Source organism: Antedon bifida, chromosome 3 (genome assembly GCF_963402885.1).
Source record: "Antedon bifida chromosome 3, ecAntBifi1.1, whole genome shotgun sequence".
In the NCBI taxonomy this organism is placed as follows: domain Eukaryota; kingdom Metazoa; phylum Echinodermata; class Crinoidea; order Comatulida; family Antedonidae; genus Antedon; species Antedon bifida.
In genome coordinates, this window is record NC_136228.1 from 7,883,940 (window position 1) to 7,906,760 (window position 22,821).

Consider the following 22,821-nt stretch of genomic DNA (forward strand, 5'->3'; position numbering starts at 1 on the left):
TTAAAATTGAAATGTGTTTTTGGTCTGGCGCGGGTGGTTTCTTAAGAATTAAAAAATGAATTATGACATTGTAAATACATCGTGGGATGTATTAGAACATTCTATATCTAAGAAACAAGAAAAGGTTAGTACTTTATTTACTATCTACCTTCCTGAGTGAGGCCTGTCCTAGGCTAGACTAGAGCCTACTAGCTAGTAGGTAGTTACTAGTACTCTAGGGCCAGGCAGGGCAGAGGGGCCAAAACCAAGGCCGGCCTGCTACTAGCTAGCTAGGCCTAGTTAAGTTAGATAGTAGTAGGTCGTACACCTGCTGTGTCCTAGCTAGTAGTAGTAGATAGAGTAGGCCTAGCTAGCCCTACTACTGTCTACTCTAGAAGTACTAAACCGTACCACCGGGCTTTTTTTCTGCCGCCCTATTTTTAATTAGAATTACTAAAAGTTAGTAGCAAGAGGAGTGTAGCATAGACCTAGACTATTAAAATAAATAAAAATGAATAAATAAATAAAAAATCTTAGAAAATTGATCGTTTCTCTTCTTTTAATGTTTTTTTGTACAATGTAGGTAGATTCAGGTTGTCTGCTAGAATCTGTGTCCGCTCTCTATCAACAAGGATTTGGCATCCTCATTGAAGAATGGCTTTTGGAGAAACTACGCCAGGATCTCCAAAACAAGTTTTCCCCAAATTTCTGGAGTTATTTTTGCCATGATCAGAAAAACATCACTTGCACAAACCATGCATTTGTACTTGCTGTTGACAACTTGCATTCTTCCTTACAACCTTACGTCCAATTGATGCAAGCTGTTAATAAGATATCTTTTGATGATGCCACCCAGAAACATAAACTATTTACAATCAAAGAACGTTTCATTGTACTAATCAAAGCAACGCAATTTTACCACATGCCGCAAAAGTTTCGAAAGAATATTGTTTGGCAGTTTTACTCAAAGGCTTTCAAAGCTTTTGAGATTTCCGACGATGATGGAATGGAAGACGAGACCGAACGTGAGAAAGACCCTCAGTCTAATGGTTGTACTAATACAGATTGCTGTACATGCCAAGAAATACTTAAATCTTTTTACCAAGTAAATTCACAACTGTAAGTCTACCTACTTTGTCTACCACCTTGTCATCTGCCAAAAGTCCTCCTTTCCTAATTCTATGTCAAATCTATTGCTTTTGCTGCTCCACTATCCTTTTCATCATTTGCCTCTTCTCTATTTCAATCAATATGTCCTCGTTTATTCTGTAAGTACTGTAATTAATCAATTGCTAGGAATACTTTTGCTCTGGCTGCTAAAAGTACGGTATCGAGAAGATCGGGCCTCCGACCCTCAAACCGAAAATAAACATCCCTCTAGGCAATAGTGTGAAAAAGAAGACAGTAAGAAGGGAAAAAACAGGAAAAAAATGGTGGTAATGAGCTAATAAGCTACTATATGTTCAGAAGAAAATATATTTTAAACCAAAAACTTTACTACAATGTGTTGTAGGGTGGGATTATATATGAGCCAATACAAACTATTTATGATTTTATGTAAATTATTTTACAGGTTTTCCCTTGGTTTGCTAGAGCATTTGTGTGGAGAAGCTATTACTGGTATTATCCACACAAGAATACAACAGCATGTTAAAAACTCATGCCATGGTGAGTTTGAAGTTAGTTTTCTGGACAATTTAGAAGAGGTAAGTACTGTAAAGCCCTGTCTACACTATCAAAATAGTTTGACAAAGAAGTGTGATGTGCCCAAATATGGTAGGGATATTCCAAAATACAGTTGTGATATAACAACATCATGTCCATATATGGGCACATCACATTTTGTTGTCACATTTCTGAGACTTAATTAATTTTAGAAACCATCTACAATATAATAGGACAAATCCAAAATTTGTTACGCTATCATATCTTCTCCTAAATGGCATGACTAAATGATTGGGAACCTTTAAAAAATATATTTTTAGACCAATTTAACAATCAGGTCACCTAGAGGTCATTATGAATTTGCTAATTAGATAATTCTCGTACATTTGACGAGAAACCATAATTGTAAAAAAAATAAAAAGGTAGGCTTAATATTGCATAGTATACAATTACTGAATGCATAATATGTTGATATGTTGCTGCTTTTTCATTAATACAAAAATATGTTGTTATATATTTCCAGTGGTTGAATGATAAAGTTGTTGCATGGTTGACAAATATTTGCCAAGGCGATTCAACAACCTCCTCAGATGCTGCGGAAACAATCGCCAAGTGGAAGGACCGTTTACAATACTTCTTGTATCAGACATTCGCAAAACTACGCATTCAAGAACTATTTAACATCATCGTCGAGTTTCCTGAGTCTATCAAGGCGCTGGAAGACTTGAAAATGTGTCTTAAGAAAACAGACTTGCGTTCACACTTGATTAGGTCGTTGCGTAATGACTTTGAAAGACGACTTCTGCATCCAGGTACGCAAATTTTAGATTTCCAGTTGATGTAGTAATGTATATGGCCAAATATAATCTCATGTTCGAGTATAATCTCATCCCTTGATTGATTTAATCCCACCCCACTAAGTTTTATACTAAATTTTGTAACCAGGCCCTATTGGACTCTACACATTCATATACTGTATGTAAAGTAATAACATGTTTATTTTGCTATAGGTGTAAACACAGCGGATATACTAACTCAATACATCTCCTCAATACGGTCATTGAAAGTTCTTGACCAATCAGGCGTCATGTTAGAAATTGTATGCGAGCCTGTTAGAAAATATTTAAGGTAAACTAAATAATATTCGTGTTTTATTTTGATTGTGAATTAAAACAACTACTGTTAATTTGATAGAATCTATTTGTGTATTTTATGATTACTTCTTACATTTTGTAACATTAAATATATTATATAACGGAAACATGTGAGTTTTCCCAGAATAAAATGTTTGTTTTTGTGTAAGTACAGGAGTCGTGAGGATACTGTACGTTGCATCGTTTCAAGCTTAACAGACGACAGCAGCAGTGACTTAGCTGAAGAACTCATTAAAGCAGAACCACTTCAAATGGATGAGAGTTACATGAGTGAGGAGGAAGAAGAGGACCCCAGTAACTGGCAACCAGATCCAATTGATGCTGATCCAGGTAAGTATGTAAAATCCGCTGGCTAGATCCACAATTCCATGTGGAATTAGCAGTAGTTATACTATGAATATATAGTCAACTCCCAAAACCAAACCAGGTGTCTTTTTATGACTACCAGGTGTCTTTTTATGATCGTCAGGTGCCTTTTTATGATTGCCAGGTGTCTTTTTATGATCGCCAGTTGTATTTTTATGATCGCCAGGTGTCTTTTTATGATTGCCAGGTGTTTTTTTATGATCGCCAGGTGTCTTTTTATGATTGCCAGGTGTCTTTATATGATCACCAGGTGTCTTTTTATGATTGTTAGGTGTCTTTTTATGAACGTCAGTTTACAATCAACAGGTGTCAGTTTATGTTCACCAGGTGTCATTTTATGATCATTTGTTTTTCATAATCATATATAGAAAACTGTAATAAAAAATTATTTTCAAGTAAAAAAAATAGATCACACATAATAGTCATCAAATTCCTTTTATTTTGAAGGTAACACTTCTAAAAGTCGAAGGTCATCGGATATCATCAGCACATTGGTTAACATATATGGAAGCAGAGAGTTATTTGTTAGTGAGTATCGTACATTGTTAGCAGATCGTATTCTGACCTCATTTAACTTTGACACGGCCAGAGAGCTGCGTTATCTTGAACTGTTGAAGTTGCGTTTTGGCGAGTCTCAACTCCACTTCTGTGAAGTAATGTTGAAGGATGTAGCAGACTCTAAGAGAATAAATGCTAATATAAAAGAGAAACAACTAGAACAGGAAGAGAAAGAAGAAAGTAAGGAGAAGACAAAAAAGGAAGAGGTATTTAGTGAATATTTTACATTTTTTAAATTAATATAAAAAAAAATCTAATAAAAATCTTTATAAATAAGATGTCTTTGTCTTAGCACCTCCATAACAGTTTAAATTTGGTTTACATTAATAATCGTCATTTTAATCTGAAATTTAAGACACAAATGTATTGAACAGTGCATTTTTATTGTATGATTTACATTTGTCTTGTGGACAATCTTGCCATCTTTGATGACAGTGAATCTTTGACAATATGCCTAAAATGAAAATATTAATGATTTTACAATAAAAGTTTTATTCTATATTTATTTAATTAATTGCATACTATATTTGTTTTACTAGGAAGTGGATTTTAATTCTCTGATTCTGTCTGCTCAATTTTGGCCAAATCTTAAAGAAGAAAAATTGGAGTTACCAGAAGCCATCCAAAAATCAATGAACGATTATCGGACTAGTTTTGAAACGCTTAAAGGATCGCGTACGTTGAATTGGAAAACAAACATCGGTTTGGTGAATTTAGATATTGAATTGAAGAATAGAAAACTGTCATTTTCTGTTTCCCCGATTCACGCTACTATTATAATTCACTTTCAAAATAAAGGTAAGATTTAGAATTAAATTTAGAATTAAAAATGCATTTGTGAATATTGGTGCAAGATTAATCTAATAATTGAGGTGAGAGAGAGACCATCTGTACTTTTATATTTGTTCAGTTACATAAAGATAAAGATAAATTTATTGAACAAACGCTTTTGTATCAGCGGCACACGTTCATAAGACGTTACAAGGCAATGTAAAAACAAAAAGAAAAGTATCAAAAATATGTGAAATGAATAAGGTGCAATATATGTTATTTCTTTGTTGATATTATTCTTCCCTCGCCTACAAGATTGTATAAGCCCTCTTTCTCAAACACTCTTCTGTAGCCAAATGGACAATTGAAGAGCTGAGTAGTCTAATGCAAGTGCCAAGCACAGCTCTGAGACGCAAAATAGCATTCTGGCAAAGCCAAGGAGTCTTGAAGGAAGACCAAGAAGACACGTTTGTACTTGTGGAAGAACAACAAGGCCAACAAGGTGGAGAAGATGTCTTGATGATTGACAGTGATGAAGAGATTGAATCTGCAATGGCATCTGCTCAAGACCAGAAAGAAGAAGAGCTGCAGGTACGTGTTGCTTTGTTTCTTTAAGCACACATCTAAAGCTCTGTCTACACTATCAAACTTTATGTGACAAAAACAATGTGTTGTGCCCATATATGGACATTATGATGGGCCATATTTCATTTCCATATTTAAGCATATCAATACCATATTTCTTTTGTCAAACTAGTTTGATAGTGTAGACAGGACTTAATACCAAGTAAATAAATTTTCCGATTATAGAAAACCTGTGCTTTCTCAGTGCCACTGTTTGCTATGGCATTCTAAGAATTTTCAATAACAGTTTTTATTACAGCATAAAAGCATTGATATACAGCAATGTATAACGATTGTTTTTACACTTGAATGTCGGTTTTCATCCCTTGTGTGAAAAATTCCATTCAATTTCATGAACTCTACATGCGAAAATAATGACCCATGTGCTCTTCAATTTCTAATACCGTACTGATTAAAATTTTTTATGATTTTTTAAAAATAAATACATTATTTGTATCGTTTATTTATTTCAGATGTTCTGGTCTTACATAGTGGGAATGTTAACCAACTTAGAAAGTTTACCCTTAGAAAGGATCCATTCAATGTTGAAGATGTTTGCAATGCAAGGACCTGCGTCATCGGAATGCAGCGAACAGGAACTAAGAGTATTCCTTGACCGCAAGGTGCGAGATCAGCAGTTAATTTACGCTGGTGGGATATACAGGCTTCCTAAGACCAGCTGATGACCATTGAGTTTGTGATGACCAGTTAGGTTCATCGCAATCTTTCTTTAAATCCAATAAAGTTTGGAAACAAAGTGAGTGTTGTTTTGTTTTTTTTATGATTTAATACTCCAAAATATCATAAAAATAATTACACCAATTGAATATCGCACTCATACAATGCCATCCAAATATATAATAAATTATTAGATTTAACTGGCTCTTATTGTTTAATGTACAAGTGCTATCTAGTTAGTGAATTTGATATTGCTAGTGATGACCTAATTGTGATGTACCGATGCATAAAAATTACCGAGAATTTCATGAGTATCAATTGTGCAGTTTAGGAGGAGATAGAGGACGAAATTTTGGGTTAGTGCTATAGTAGATTTAAAACCTAGACCACCACCGTTTCTAAAATTTATCATTACTATTTATAGTCATGATAACAATTATTCAAATAAAACTTAAAATGCTGAATGAATATTATGGATTTATTTTGTTGTTACAATCATTATTAAAGTTAAAACAGATAGTTTCAATCTTTTTTTTCAAATTACAATATTATTTTTTGTTATAAATTAAATATTACACTTTAAAATTTATATAATTTTAAATAATATTATTTTGCTTTGAAATGAACATTATTCACGTTTAAGCTCTGTCTACACTGTCAAACTAATTTAACAAAAAAGATATATAAGCACATCTTATTTTTTAGTCACATAAAGGTTGATAGTGTAGACAGAGCTTAAGAGCTTATGAAGTTACAGTATAATGCCTATTTGTTGTGTTTAGGGGTTAGGAACGTACATAAACCTATTATAGGAGTATTCACCAGCATCTTTGACTATCTCTTTTGTTGTTAGGTCATATATGGCGTCGGGGACATCCTCTGGTGGTGTTCCTTTACCTATCAAAATGGCAGCCAATCCTAAAATATAGAAAAAGATAATTTACATATAAACTCTATACGCTGCTCAGACTAGCAACCTAACACAGTTTATATAAGTACGGTATTTATTATTATTGAGTTCATTAGAGATGCTAAGACTTACAAAAAGAAGAAAGGTGGTGTAGTTACTCCTGTCCATGAAGCAATCAATCTGTTCGTTTGGTGAAGTGTTCCAGAACCTATGCCGAATACTGCCTCACTTGACTTGGCTAATATTTACAGATGTTAAAACCACTAATAGCTTTAAAAAAAAAAGTATTATGAAGATATGCATACCTGACACGTGAGGTGTTGCCATTGAAGTACCCGATTTAACTGACGTGCCATTGTTTGTCTCAAAGTCTAAAGATTCAATATATCTTCCAGGTGCAAACATGTCAACGGCTACTCCATAGTTAGAGAAGTAGGCTCTGGTGTCATTAATGTTCGTGGCACCTACTGTGATAGCCTATAAGAAGAAATTAAAAGAGCTATATTCGTTCTGAATGTGGGCATTTTTCAACCGCTGAGTGGACTGGAATTTGTTCTTATCAGGAATGAGCTGTTGGTGCTAAGCTCATGGTGCTAAGCCTCGTCATTTTGTGCTAGGGTGACCAATTCCTTCTATGCTCATTTGCATTAGAGTGGACCAACCCATATTTCAGACATACATTGTAGACATACATTGTAGTACATTAAGCTGCAGTTGAAGTTACATGTTAGAAAAGATGAACAATTTCAATGGAAGACACAAGCCCAAGAAAAAGAAAACTAACCACTTCAAATCTGATAATGTGTTTTTTGTCCATGGTGTGACCAACACCCTCTCAAATTCTAGCCCTACCAGAAATATAACACTTTTATTGAGAGGCACATAGGTGATAATTCCTCTGATTTTGTGAACGGTTTGTTTTTGAACACCCAGGATAACCCCTACTCGTCTCGAATGATGAACTGGGTTCTTTAAAGTACCCACAGGTTATAACTGTGTGCACTCAACCTATTGAGCCAACCTCAACCTGTAATCCTTATTTAATTCTTTATTTATTAAGTTCCACAACCATGCCGATATTGTTGGCTCTCTAGGTACGGCCATTTGACTCGCTGATTAATTAAAACCTTACTTCATATGCTCTTGCTGGAGACTTCAAGCAAGCGTCATCATCATTATTGCCAGCAGCAACAACTACCACAAAGCCGGCTTCGAAGAGTATTTTTACCATTTCGTCTTGTGCCTGGTTGGGAGATCCTCCAAGAGACATGGAGACAACTGCTGGTGCAGTACCGTTGATCAGTACTTCATTCATGGCTAGTCACAGAATATATATAAAAGTGAATTCTATATTTTATAGAGTTGGTTACGGTTTCGTTACGTGTGATACACATGTGACACAGTATCAAATCATATGGCTGATACTGGACAAATCATGTCAATAGTCTGATAATAATAATGATAATATTGAAAGCAATAGGTATAGGCCTTAACAGATTTAACTGCTCTGATACGATGCCTGAACGCTGCTTGTTCGTTTATGTAAATTGTGAATTTTATAAATGCAGATATTCGTATTATTGTAATTACCTTTAATGGTGATGGACTTATAGCCCTTGCCCTCACAGTTGAAGACTCTGGCGCTAAACAGTATCACACCAGGTGCGACGCCGTAATGCTCACTACCAACAGTACCGGCACAGTGTGTTCCATGACCACTGCAGTCTATACCCTGTGTTTCATGTTGGAAGTTAAACATGTTAAAATATATTGAACGAAACGATAAGCTCACTAGTGCCGACCCCCATTGCAGAGCTTAAAGCGTGGTTCCCACTAGAACGCAACGCAGCGACGTATTGACACAAAGTAATGTATTGCGTAATCGCAAGTGGAAACCGACGACACAACAATACTGGAATATCGCACGTTTGATTTCACGCAGGCGGGGGCAAACACAGTTATTGGAAGGGCATTTTCTTACTTTAGCGTGGTTCCCACTAGCGACGCAACGCAAGGACGTAACGCAACGCAAGTGAATTGACCAATCACAAGCGATGGCTTATTCGCTTGTGATTGCTAACTGTCTATAACTTCGCTTGTCATTGGTTAAAACGCTTGCGTTGCGTTTACGTCCTTGCGTTACGTTCTAGTGGGAACCAAGCTTTTGCCTAGGTTGCGTTACGTTGCGTCGCTAGTGGGAACCAAGCTTTATCCTCCAATACTCCCCACACATCTGCCGACCCCATTGAAGAGCTGACGGCACTCCTGCTACTGCATCGGAGGAATGGAGTGGACGTTCAGACTCTCCTAAAACAAAGTGATTATCTTACTCACATCTTCACCAGTGGCATCAAACCAGTTGACAGCACGTCCGCCAAAGTCTTCGTGATCAACATTAATACCAGAATCTATGACGTAAACTGGAATGTCTGTTCCGTTCCCTGTAACATACATAAACATAATATAGGTAGATTACTAGAAACATTTAGCTTCTTCTAACTTCTTCTTAGTTTATGTATATGAACTAGCGCCTTGAACACTTTTAGTGGATATGTGTGCTATATAAATTAGTATTATTGTTATATTATTATATAGACGGCGATTTTCGGCTATCGTTAAAAAGTAGAAACAGTAATGGTAACTACAGTAATTCTATCTAATACTTAAGCGTGGTTCCCACTAGCGACGCAACGCAAGGACGTAACGCAACGCAAGTGAATTGACCAATCACAAGCGATGGCTCATTCGCTTGTGATTGCTAACTGTCTATAACTTCGTTTGTCATTGGTTAAAACGCTTGCGTTGCGTTTACGTCCTTGCGTTACGTTCTAGTGGGAACCAAGCTTTAGTTCCCACTATCGACGCAACGTAACGCAATCTACGCAACGTAAGTAAATGCCCTTCCAATCATTGCTTTTGCCCCGCCTGCGTGAAATCAAACCTACGATGTTTGCAGCACTATTGCGTCGTCGGTTCCCACTTGTGATTACGCAATACCACACTTTGCGTCGATACGTTGCGTTCTAGTGGGAACCACGCTTAATGTTCAAAAATAGTATTAAATAATACGGCGTTTATATATCGCTCTTACCGTAAACATTGTAAATACCATCCAATGGTTGAGACCGCTGGTCAACCCGGTCAAGACCCCATGTTACAGGTGGTGACTCGGTCATAAACTCATCAGCATCGTGTTCAATATACCTCACCATGTTTAACTTCCGAACCTTTTAGAAAATGAACATTTCAACCGTTCAATGTTATTTTATTTCGCCATTTTCAGTACAAGAAATATAGACTAGTTAAAATTACTCGCTGTCATAACAATAATAATAACATCTTTATTTTAAAACGGAGGCTCGTTCACAACAAAATGTGTTCTTCCACGAGGCCGTATGAAAGAAATACAACTACAATATCACAATTATCAAACTGATGAACAAACAAGAAAATTATACATTGAAAAAAGTATATAAATGTATATTAATGGATTAATAGATTTAAAGTTAGTAGATAAAATTAAAACAGAAATACTAACAATCATCATCATCATCTCCCCTATCAGTTATGTATTATTTATTAGTCATATCATTTTGACATTACGTTTATGCGCAATACCATAAATGATAAGATATGATGTGATTTGGTATCAAAGGCAGGGTTAAAGTACATTGAGCCCTTCCCAAATTGTTGATTTATACAACTATAATTACAATAATTAATAATTAATTTGCAACAGTGGCAACACACAATGAAATGGCTTTATCAATATTATAAATTATAAACTTTTATTTCGCAAATTCATATAAAAGTAACATGAAGTATCAAAAATATAAAATAGTAAAATATTAATGTAAAATGCCAGACAAACTGGAATTTGGAATTAAAGTTTTCACAATCGTATTATTAAATACATTAATACGTAACAAAAAACTATAAATGGACTTACACATAAAGTCACCAAAACTAGAAACACCAAACGCTTTCAGAAGCACTAATTTACTCAAATTCAGTAACATATGCAAAGAATTATTGTAACAAACTTTTAAAGAATGAAATGTTCGCTTATTGTAATTGAACCAAAAGGAGTACCTTAATAATTAATAAAATTAAGAATTAGAAAAAAATGTATATTATACAATTTACCATATCGACTTGCTGGCTGTCCATATCTATTATTATACCTTTTAGGCCTCCACGTAATACACTCACTGGTTCCAAAGTTACAAACAGCTTCCGGATCTCCAAGACAAAATCGTCTGGATCTACGTCATTCTAAAACGTAAAGATAATGAATACACTCAATATTACATTTTCTAAAATCCTTAACTTAATTTCCCATTAAATATTGTTGTAGATTATACACAAAGGGCAATTTAATCTCTAAATTAGTTATTTTCTTCATTGATAATTTAAAAGTTATTATTAAATGTTTATATTATTGAAAAACATATTTATAGGCCTACAGGATTAAAACATATAGAATAAAAGAAAATGTAAAGTGAAGGAATTGTTTTTAGAATACACCACGAGGTTTTGTTGATGCGATTGTTTGCCAAATATAGAAGTGTAATCCTTTTTTTTTCGAAAAGACTCCAAAAATGGCGAGAAGAGGAAAGGAAAACAAGATATTATCATAATAATGATTATTATTGAATTATTACGTAATAAGTTAGATTTCCTCTACTAGCCTCCGAACAGAAATACAAAATCTGTTTTTGCACTTGCCAATAATTAAAAATATAGTTCTCATTTCAAAGGTAAAAACCAACCTACTTTTAAAATAATGATGTATCTGCTAGTTAAATCAGAGTTGGGCAATTTACTGCCTATGACAGCGGCGTAACCATCTGCTAACACGTCGTCTGCTGTCCGCGTGTAAATATCCGGGCATCTGGTAGGATCAATTGTCGTGTCTGGTATACTTGTTTTCATAATTTGTGTGGTTGGATATGGTCTTGTAGTAGTTGGTTCTGGTTCTGGTTCGGTTGGTTCAGGGTCATTTCTATTACAGCCATGGCACTTATTCACAAATAATGCCATGCAAACCAGTAATACATACTTCATCTTTCTTTAATGAATCTTGACAATCACTGGAAAAGAATCTTGAGTCGCTGTGTAATAGACAGAAATCTCACACAAAGTAAATGAAATTTACCTCCCTTTGTCAATTTGTCTAATCTTATCCAGTGTGATGTCACTTGTTTACGGGTTAAAGGTCACTGATTACACTATTGTATACAATTGTTAGGTTATGATTTGGTGTCATTTCGACATTAAAATATTGACACTTCAACAGAGTTAGATGATTAATTATATCTATAATCTATCAGTTTATGTAATTTAAAATATATAAGATGATTTGATCATGTATTATACATCATGGACTCTTCCCGTTCGCTAATCTGGGTTCCCACTAGGATGCAACGCAAAGAGCAACGCCATTGATTTGACCCATGGCAAATTGCTTACGTCCTTGCGTTCCGTCCGAGTAGGAACCAAGCATTAATAACTTTATTGAACAGACGCTTTTAGAACAGCGGCACACGTTTTATATGACGGTGCGTTCATAAGTTTAAATAAAAAAAAAGGAAAGGAAATGAATTATACAATAGTGAAAAAGTACAACACTTAACTTTTGATGGAGTATAGGCCTATATAAGTATATTTATTCATTATTATTATTATTTATGTTCTTGTTAATACTGTATTATTATTATGAACGTTAATTGTAATTTATTTACAGTGGTACAATTTTTATTATTATTTATGTTTTCCTAATTATTTTTATACTTTAGTCTTATTTTTAGTATTTTATTAACATTTTTATCTTAGAAAAATCATGATTTATGTTTTGAGAGTTATAATGAATATAAATTTTTAAGAAGAAACCTCCATGTAACAGTTAAGTGTTGTTTACAGTGATAAAATAATTAATAATATGAAAGGCCTAAAATAAACCAAACTTAGCATTTGTAAAAATTAACATAAGAAAATAAACATTTAAAATCAACGAATACAGTAAACACAAATAGTAATTTTAAAAAGATTTACAGAGATGAACACCAGTCTTTCTCTGCAACATTAAATACAATAATAGCGAAAATTAATAAACAAAATTATAAAGCAACAATGCAAATTAGCTCTTTTTAAACTCGGATCTTTTTTTCCAGGCAACTTTAAGAAAATTCTTACAGTATATATCTACTGTTTAACAAGGTAGCACATGCGCAGACCATATTATGTGCTTCTGCGCATGCCAATTTGTGAAAAAATAAAAGGGTCGAAATTTGGTCATTTTTCGAAATTTTCTTGTACAGGGATTTTTTCAAAAATGTCAAAAATATCGAATTTTTAAAATTCACTTATTATGCAATAATATTACCATAATGCACATTATTGCATTATTACCATCTAATAGAGTCATAGTAACCAGTTATTTCAAAAAATAAAATGGTCGAAATTTGGTCATTTTTCGAAAATTTCCCTGTACAGGAATTTTTTTCAAAAATGGCCAAAATATCGACTTTTTAAAATTCACTTATTATGCAATAATATTACCATATATTGCATTATCACCATCTAATAGAGTCATAGTAACCAGTTATTTCAAAAATAAAATGGTCGAAATTTGGTTAGTTTTCGAAAATGTCCCTATACTATTAGTACAGGGAAATTTTCGAAAATTGGCCATCTTTTTACCCTTTTATATTTTGATATAAATAGTTACTATAGCATAATAAACATGCGCAGAGTCGAATATTAGGTTCTGCGCATGTCAATTATGCTATAGTAACTAGTTTTATCGGGAAATAAAAAGGTCGAAATTTTGCGATTTTTTGAAAAAATCCCTGTACTATAGTACAGGGAAATTTTCGAAAAATGGCCATTTCTTTTCCCCTGTATTTTTTATTATAAATAGTTACTATAGCATAATAAACATGCGCAGAGTCGAATATTAGGTTCTGCGCATGTCAATTATGCTTTAGTAACCAGTTTTATCTATTTTTGACATAAATGGTTACTATAGCAAAATAAACATGCGCAGAGTCGAATATTGGGTTCTGCGCATGTCAATTATGCTATAGTAACTAGTTTTATCGAAAAATAAAAAGGTCGAAATTTTGCCATTTTTTGAAAAATCCCTGTACTATAGTACAGGGAAATTTTCGAAAAATTGCCATTTTTTACCCTTTTATTTTTTGATATAAATAGTTACTATAGCATAATAAACATGCGCAAAGTCGAATATTAGGTTCTGCGCATGTCAATTATGCTTTAGTAACCAGTTTTATCTATTTTTGACATAAATGGTTACTATAGCAAAATAAACATGCGCAGAGTCGAATATTGGGTTCTGCGCATGTCAATTATGCTATAGTAACTAGTTTTATCGAAAAATAAAAAGGTCGAAATTTTGCCATTTTTTGAAAAATCCCTGTACTATAGTACAGGGAAATTTTCGAAAAATTGCCATTTTTTACCCTTTTATTTTTTGATATAAATAGTTACTATAGCATAATAAACATGCGCAAAGTCGAATATTAGGTTCTGCGCATGTCAATTATGCTTTAGTAACCAGTTTTATCTATTTTTGACATAAATGGTTACTATAGCAAAATAAACATGCGCAGAGTCGAATATTGGGTTCTGCGCATGTCAATTATGCTATAGTAACTAGTTTTATCGGAAAATAAAAAGGTCGAAATTTTGCGATTTTTTGAAAAAATCCCTGTACTATAGTACAGGGAAATTTTCGAAAAATGGCCATTTTTTGACCCTTTTATTTTTTTGATATAAATAGTTACTATAGCATAATAAACATGCGCAGAGTCGAATATTAGGTTCTGCGCATGTCAATTATGCTTTAGTAACCAGTTTTATCTATTTTTGACATAAATGGTTACTATAGCAAAATAAACATGCGCAGACTCGAATATTGGGTTCTGCGCATGTCAATTATGCTATAGTAACTAGTTTTATCGGAAAATAAAAAGGTCGAAAATTTGCCATTTTTTGAAAAAATCCCTGTACTATAGTACAGGGAAATTTTCGAAAAATGGCCATTTTTTTTCCCCTGTATTTTTTATTATAAATAGTTACTATAGCATAATAAACATGCGCAGAGTCGAATATTAGGTTCTGCGCATGTCAATTATGCTTTAGTAACCAGTTTTATCTATTTTTGACATAAATGGTTACTATAGCAAAATAAACATGCGCAGAGTCGAATATTGGGTTCTGCGCATGTCAATTATGCTATAGTAACTAGTTTTATCGAAAAATAAAAAGGTCGAAATTTTGCCATTTTTTGAAAAATCCCTGTACTATAGTACAGGGAAATTTTCGAAAAATGGCCATTTTTTACCCTTTTATTTTTTGATATAAATAGTTACTATAGCATAATAAACATGCGCAAAGTCGAATATTAGGTTCTGCGCATGTCAATTATGCTTTAGTAACCAGTTTTATCTATTTTTGACATAAATGGTTACTATAGCAAAATAAACATGCGCAGAGTCGAATATTGGGTTCTGCGCATGTCAATTATGCTATAGTAACTAGTTTTATCGGAAAATAAAAAGGTCGAAATTTTGCGATTTTTTGAAAAAATCCCTGTACAGGGAAATTTTCGAAAAATGGCCATTTTTTGACCCTTTTATTTTTTTGATATAAATAGTTACTATAGCATAATAAACATGCGCAGAGTCGAATATTAGGTTCTGCGCATGTCAATTATGCTTTAGTAACCAGTTTTATCTATTTTTGACATAAATGGTTACTATAGCAAAATAAACATGCGCAGACTCGAATATTGGGTTCTGCGCATGTCAATTATGCTATAGTAACTAGTTTTATCGGAAAATAAAAAGGTCGAAAATTTGCCATTTTTTGAAAAAATCCCTGTACTATAGTACAGGGAAATTTTCGAAAAATGGCCATTTTTTTACCCCTGTATTTTTTATTATAAATAGTTACTATAGCATAATAAACATGCGCAGAGTCAAATATTAGGTTCTGCGCATGTCAATTATGCTTTAGTAACCAGTTTTATCTATTTTTTGACATAAATGGTTACTATAGCAAAATAAACATGCGCAGAGTCGAATATTGGGTTCTGCGCATGTCAATTATGCTATAGTAACTAGTTTTATCGGAAAATAAAAAGGTCGAAATTTGCCATTTTTTGAAAAATCCCTGTACTATAGTACAGGGAAATTTTCGAAAAATGGCCATTTTTTACCCTTTTATTTTTTGATATAAATAGTTACTATAGCATAATAAACATGCGCAGAGTCGAATATTAGGTTCTGCGCATGTCAATTATGCTTTAGTAAACAGTTTTATCTATTTTTTGACATAAATGGTTACTATAGCAAAATAAACATGCACAGAGTCGAATATTGGGTTCTGCGCATGTCAATTATGCTATAGTAACTAGTTTTATCGGAAAATAAAAAGGTCGAAAATTTGCCATTTTTTGAAAAAATCCCTGTACTATAGTACAGGGAAATTTTCGAAAAATGGCCATTTTTTGACCCTTTTATTTTTTGATATAAATAGTTACTATAGCATAATAAACATGCGCAGAGTCGAATATTAGGTTCTGCGCATGTCAATTATGCTTTAGTAAACAGTTTTATCTATTTTTTGACATAAATGGTTACATAGCAAAATAAACATGCGCAGAGTCGAATATTGGGTTCTGCGCATATCAATTATGCTATAGTAACTAGTTTTATCGGAAAACAAAAATGTTGAAATTTTGTGATTTTTTGAAAAAATCCCTGTACTATAGTACAGGGAAATTTTCGAAAAATGGCCATTTTTTGACCCTTTTATTTTTTGATATAAATAGTTACTATAGCATAATAAACATGCGCAGAGTCGAATATTAGGTTCTGCGCATGTCAATTATGCTTTAGTAACCAGTTTTATCTATTTTTTGACATAAATGGTTACTATAGCAAAATAAACATGCGCAGAGTCGAATATTAGGTTCTGCGCATGTTAATTATGCTATAGTAACCAGTTTTATCGGAAAATAAAAAGGTCGAAAATTTGCCATTTTTTGAAAAAATCCCTGTACTATAGTACAGGAAAATTTTCGAAAAATGGCCATTTTTTGACCCTTTTATTTTTTGATATAAATAGTTACTATAGCATAATAAACATGCGCAGAGTCGAATATTAGGTTCTGCGCATGTCAATTATGCTTTAGTAAACAGTTTTATCTATTTTTTGACATAAATGGTTACATAGCAAAATAAACATGCGCAGAGTCGAATATTGGGTTCTGCGCATATCAATTATGCTATAGTAACTAGTTTTATCGGAAAATAAAAAGGTCGAAATTTTGCGATTTTTTGAAAAAATCCCTGTACTATAGTACAGGGAAATTTTCGAAAAATGCGCAGAGTCGAATATTAGGTTCTGCGCATGTTAATTATGCTATAGTAACCAGTTTTGTCTATTTTTTTACCTAAATGGTTACTATAGCAAAATAAACATGCGCAGAGTCGAGTATTGGGTCCTGCGCATGTCAATTATGCTATAGTAACTAGTTTTATCGGAAAATAAAAAGGTCGAAAATTGGCCATTTTTTAAAAAATCCCTGTACTATTAGTGCAGGGAAATTTTCGACAAATGGCCATTTTTTTACCCTTTTATTTTTTTATATAAATAGTTACTGTAGCATAATAAACATGCGCAGAGTCGAATATTAGGTTCCTGTGCATGTCAATTATGCTATAGTAACCAGTTTTATCTATTTTTTGACATAAATGGTTACTATAACAAAATAAACATGCGCAGAATCGAATATTGGGTTCACTAAATTCACTTATTATGCAATAATATTACCATATATGTACATATACATAATTTTTGCCATAATATCATCGCATAACAATTATGAAAAAGTCCTATTTTGTTAATTTAAAAACAAAATCCGTGTACAGTACTACAAAATAGTACAAGAGAGTTATTTTCGAATGACCAAGTTTCGATCCTTTTATTTCGATATAATACCGTAGCTTACTATGGTGTTATAATATACCCAATCGATGGTAGTGCAATACATGGGTATATTATTGCATAATTGAATTGTGACAGTTTATATTTTGGCAATTTTTTGAAAAGATCCTTGACTTTTGAAACAATGGCTAAAATATCGAAATCGAAATGCATTATAAATATTTTTTTTAGATTTTGTAAATACAAGTTATTTTTATCTGAATGTCAACGTTAATTTGTAAATAATCTACAGTATTGGTATTTTATATTTTGCATTTAATAATGCTAACCATATACGAATCTAAAGACTGCATATCAACTTGCAAATTTCATTCATTCATAAATACACAAAACATATGTACTACTACAAATAGGTAAGTTAAAGTTAAACTAGTTTGACAAAGAAAAAAGTATGATGTGCCAAAATATGGTAGTGACATGACATCATCATGTCCATATATGGGCACATCAATTTGTTTGTCACATAAAGTTTGATAGTGTAGACAGAGCTTTATTGTATAAACAAAAATACAAAATAATATACCATCACCACTGAATGAAGTATTTAACTATTTTCGAACTATAATTAATTTGACAATAATTATAACTTGACATAACACATTTACGGGTAATAATATTTCAATTTTGTTTATATACATATCATAACACTTATGCATCAACCGTATTTATAAATGACTGCATTTAGCCCTAACAGCTTTAATTAGTGTGCTCTGTCCTTTTCAATAATTGATTACGTCATTTTCCCATTATTAGTACCAATGATTCATCTCATATAAGGACTTTAATGAAAAAAAGCTATACAGTAATTGGTTTTTTTTTGGAAAATCTTCCATAAACATATATTTCTCTGTAATGTATTTTTGTTTTTTTTTTCAAATAAATTCAATTTAAATAATATCTCTTATGATTGTTTTTGATTTATTGGAAAAATGTTAAATAATTAACAAAAACATTAGAAAAACCAGTTTCGCTTGTCTCGTGCCGATTGTAAAAACAAATACATAGAAGTATACATATATACAATTCAATTGGATGGAGGTCTTTACACATTAAGTTTTAAATTTTAAGTCAATTCTTGGAACCGTCAGAACCAATGCGAATGCATGTGATACTCATTTTCAAAGTACTCTATTTTAATCACAAATTATTATCGGTTATTCATTTAATTAATAACACGACGTATAAAATACACGTATGTACACACAAATTAGAATTCGCATTATTTTAAACAGTATTTTTGAAAATTGTAAAACGACTACATAATATAATAATAAATCGAATATTTTACAAATTTGATTATTCAACACTTGTATGTAAATGAATTAAACACTTGTGTTACGATGTAAACCAAGTACGTCTTCGTCGTCTATATATTGAAACTGCGGCTGCTCCTCGCGAGGGATGTTTGTCTGTTTCGCTCTTATAGCAATCTTTGGTGTTGACATATCAATATCATCTTCTTCTTCTACAAACCAATCCGGGTTATTCGGCTTAGATTTCATATCCAACATCCGACTTGAACAACCAGAATTCAACGATTCAATAGAGTCATACATCTCTTCTTCTTTTACTGCCGATTTCAAAGCTTTGAACATTTCGCCACCTAAGCCAATGTCGTCATCTTCTAACTCCTTGTTGTTGACTTTGGCGTCTACCTGTTTGATCTTCTTGTCCATTTCGTTCAGCGCTTCAAACATGTCGTATTTGAATCCCGAAATGTCTTGTTTTAGCTCATTTAGGATGTTAGCCTCGTCGTCGTCATCCTCGTTGTGCCGCTTTTCAAACTGGTAACGTTTCACCAAATTCAAAGACACTTCCTAAAGAAAAGTATAAACACGAATTGGCAAGGTGAAACTTGCAATTCTTAGAAAAAATACCTGCTTTTGTAACAGTAACACATCATTGTTTAACATTATTATTATATAATGTCATAAATGCTTAGATATGTTTCATAAAATAGGCCTATAAAACATTTCGCAATAATTAGTTCGATCCGATTCAGGCATTAAAACACTTGTACTCGTGTACGACGTCTAGACAATTAGTCCATTCGAATGAATGAATGAATGGTAATAGGCCTATAAAACATTTCGCAATAATTAGTTCGATCCGATTCAGGCATTAAAACACTTGTACTCGTGTACGACGTCTAGACAACATCCGAATGAATGAATGAATGAATGGTAAAGAATTATGAGAGATTGATTTCCAAAACATATCCTACCTTAAATCTTGTTTGGCGTTCTTCTAATATAGTTTTCAACTTCATCTGTAAAGATAAAACATATAATTATACTATTTTAGAAAGTAAGGAATTGAAGCTGATGGAAAGGAGAAATGCTTTATATTGCTATCTTGAAGAAAATATGAACTCGAGCGATATATTACAACACAGAAAAAACAATAATGTTATAAGGAGCGCCCTCTTTATTACTGAATTAATTGGTTCTGTCAATACGAACAAAGATCAAACAAACATGAGTTGATTCCATGGCCTCCTCTGTAAAGGTATATATAACTATAATTTCTAATATTTAATTGTCAATTGATAATTCACCAATTACAGTACATCCGACATTGTGATGGAATTGGTATCATCATACACATAGGGCTACATAGACACTTTGTGTTGGACGACTAAATAATGTATTTATCCGCTCTAATGTTGCTAATTGTTATCTCGATCGTATGAAGTCAATGTTTAGTTTGTCAATAATTAAAAATATTCAACATTTTGCGAGTGCAATTTAATGTAGGTTGAAGGGCAAAGTAATAGGCTTGTAATGTAGACTACCAGTTTCTAATCGATTTTGTGGTATTGTATAATGAGAAAGCATTTCATAGCCTAGGTAGGCGCGGCATACTGGCTGACTGGTTCTCGCGTGTCGCACGAAAATCTATTATTCAACTTGAATTTGTTTGTGATCGGTTCAGTAAATTTGATAATCATGTTTCCAGTCCATCAAACAGTACTTCCGACGCATCATAACAAAATTAGTTCCGTCTATCAAACTTTATGTGTGACAAAAAAAATGTGATGTGTCCATATAATATGGAGACGATAACACCACACTTTTTGTTGTCAAACATAAATTTTGATAGTGTAGACATTAATGAATTATTTTATACAAAGTAAAAACACAAACCTTGTATTGTTTTTTCATGTCATCACGACAGCAAACATTTCCACAAAACCATCGAACTACTCTTTTGATAGATTTCACAGTAGGAATGATGTTGAATGGTGGAGCTATGGTACCAAGTTCATCAAAATAACTCATCCAAAGCTTAGATCGTGAGAATTTCCATTCAATATCGGCGTCCATCTAAATTGAAGATGTAGAAAAATGAAAGGGTGGTGGAATATTGGCAAATTTGAAAACAATTTAGGCAAACTGGTTAAGCCAGCACGGTTTTGTTTGGCAAGACATATTTTCCAAAGTTTGCGAAGTGTGAGCAAATCAAGTGATTGGGTGCTTTGATAATCCAGATAGACAAAACGAGTCTAAACGGGAATCATAAAATTCTCCCAACAGTCTAGACTACTATTAGGAGTCTGTCAATTGATTCGCTAAGTTCACAAAAACCTTAGAAAACTAGTTTTCCAAATGGACGCACGGCCTAACTTTTGCAGCCTAGTTTTCATAAGTAAGGAAAGAAAAACCTCGCAGAAGGTTTTTTTGCCAATCTCAGCGTCTGCAAACTAATATTTGCCAGTCATTAGACCAGGAAAATAATCCTAGATATATTTATTAACCACGTTATTACCTCAACTCTAGTGTACGTATTACTCATCATAGCAATAAGTACATTCAGCAGGACGACAATTGCAATCACGTGATAGGTGGCGTACAAAAGCGAGCCAACTGTCTCAGTGAATGGATGCTGCACTTGATTATCTGGTAGACGAATAATTTTGATATCGGGCAATCCAAAAAGCGCCCAAAATAATGTGGCCATTGTATCAGTTATCCTGGAAAGATTAATTGAAAAAAATATAAAGAAAAAGAGCATCAATAAGATTTGATATAAACTTCTTTCACCATTATTATTTTGTCAGATGTTGTTATCCCCTACAACATTTAGGCCTACTATTTGTAAGTAAACGATTAGATGTTTAGGATAATACTTACGTTCCAAACGGAATGGTTGAATTATTGGAATAATACCAATATATTTGATTCATTCCCAGTGAGAACGCAAACCAAACAAAGGAGAAAATAAAGAGAAATTTGAAAATGTCAAACATCATTCCTCCTAAGGAAATCTGCATAGGTCCAACCCAGCGACTGACGACCGTCAGACAGATCATGCGCAGAAAGCTGAACGTTTTTGCCAGAGCGAAAAGGGCTTCTGCCACAAGGCGCGGATCATACGGTTCCATGTGCAATCTGTCTTTACCGATTTTGACGTTGTTGTTAGATCCGGATAACTGCTTTAAGTACTCAGCATTTATTCTATCAACTGTTTGGTTCATTGTTTCAGCAAGGTGCCCCTGATATATTTGCATGTCTGTCAATTGTTGAAACATAACGTCGAGTTGTGTGGCTATCATTTCAATATTTGGCGTAGCCATGTCAAATGGGCTAATACTAGATGAGTTAGGGGTGCCGAGCGTTGTGGTTTCTGCTCGACTTCCTCGATTCAAAATACCTTCATCGTCCTACAAAAAGGAAAAACTAAAATTAACCTCCTGAAGAATGAAGATTGTTGTTTTAAATTCGGGATTTCCACTAACCGTGATACAGGCCTGCTAATTTAAAATCAAAGCTCGGTTTCTACTTGGACGCAACGCAACGACGTAACCGCACCGCAAGTAATTTGACAAATAGAAATGTTGCTGTGAGAACCAAGCTTAAATATCTGGAATTAAATGGAATACTTACATCATCACTGTAGAAGATAACGTCTCCGTGAAGATATACAGTGACATATAGCACGATTACACTCCAGTAAAGTGACAAGGTCACAAAGTCAAACATGTTCCAAAGATTGCTGAAAAATCTTGATCCTGTTGACCATAATTCTTTGCACTTTTGCCATGTCATACCTAAGTAGAAAATAATAGCAATAAACTGG

General features: G+C 33.3%; 3 protein-coding genes across 4 annotated transcripts in view; 1 reads left to right on the forward strand and 2 right to left on the reverse strand.

Moving 5' to 3' along the window:
* On the forward strand, positions 1–6,259 carry LOC144838822 (anaphase-promoting complex subunit 2-like). The gene is made up of 10 exons (XM_078694320.1): positions 1–124; positions 563–1,098; positions 1,553–1,685; positions 2,168–2,456; positions 2,655–2,772; positions 2,953–3,128; positions 3,612–3,928; positions 4,262–4,520; positions 4,846–5,084; positions 5,591–6,259. Exons 1-10 carry the CDS (start codon positions 56–58, stop codon positions 5,798–5,800), a joined length of 2,346 nt encoding a protein of 781 aa, XP_078550446.1. The 5' UTR covers positions 1–55; the 3' UTR covers positions 5,801–6,259.
* A 32-nt stretch (positions 6,260–6,291) lies between these two features.
* On the reverse strand, positions 6,292–11,851 carry LOC144838113 (extracellular serine proteinase-like). Its single transcript, XM_078693472.1, has 8 exons — positions 11,482–11,851; positions 10,852–10,980; positions 9,797–9,932; positions 9,040–9,146; positions 8,296–8,437; positions 7,838–8,022; positions 7,011–7,182; positions 6,292–6,713 (listed from the first exon to the last, which is right to left on the reverse strand). The coding sequence occupies exons 1-8, from the start codon at positions 11,770–11,772 to the stop codon at positions 6,574–6,576; spliced, it is 1,302 nt and encodes a 433-aa protein (XP_078549598.1). The 5' UTR covers positions 11,773–11,851; the 3' UTR covers positions 6,292–6,573.
* Positions 11,852–17,702: 5,851 nt separating this feature from the next.
* The window catches only part of LOC144838819 (short transient receptor potential channel 4-like), a 57,065-nt gene continuing 51,946 nt past the window's right edge, over positions 17,703–22,821 (reverse strand). For both annotated transcript variants that reach the window (XM_078694315.1, XM_078694316.1), the window contains 6 exons: positions 22,629–22,792; positions 21,876–22,405; positions 21,511–21,715; positions 20,889–21,068; positions 19,967–20,011; positions 17,703–19,559 (listed from right to left, as the gene is read on the reverse strand). In XM_078694315.1, the coding sequence (XP_078550441.1) occupies positions 19,065–19,559; positions 19,967–20,011; positions 20,889–21,068; positions 21,511–21,715; positions 21,876–22,405; positions 22,629–22,792 (1,619 nt within the window). In that variant the 3' untranslated portion in view covers positions 17,703–19,064. The remainder of the gene's footprint in view (positions 19,560–19,966; positions 20,012–20,888; positions 21,069–21,510; positions 21,716–21,875; positions 22,406–22,628; positions 22,793–22,821) is intronic.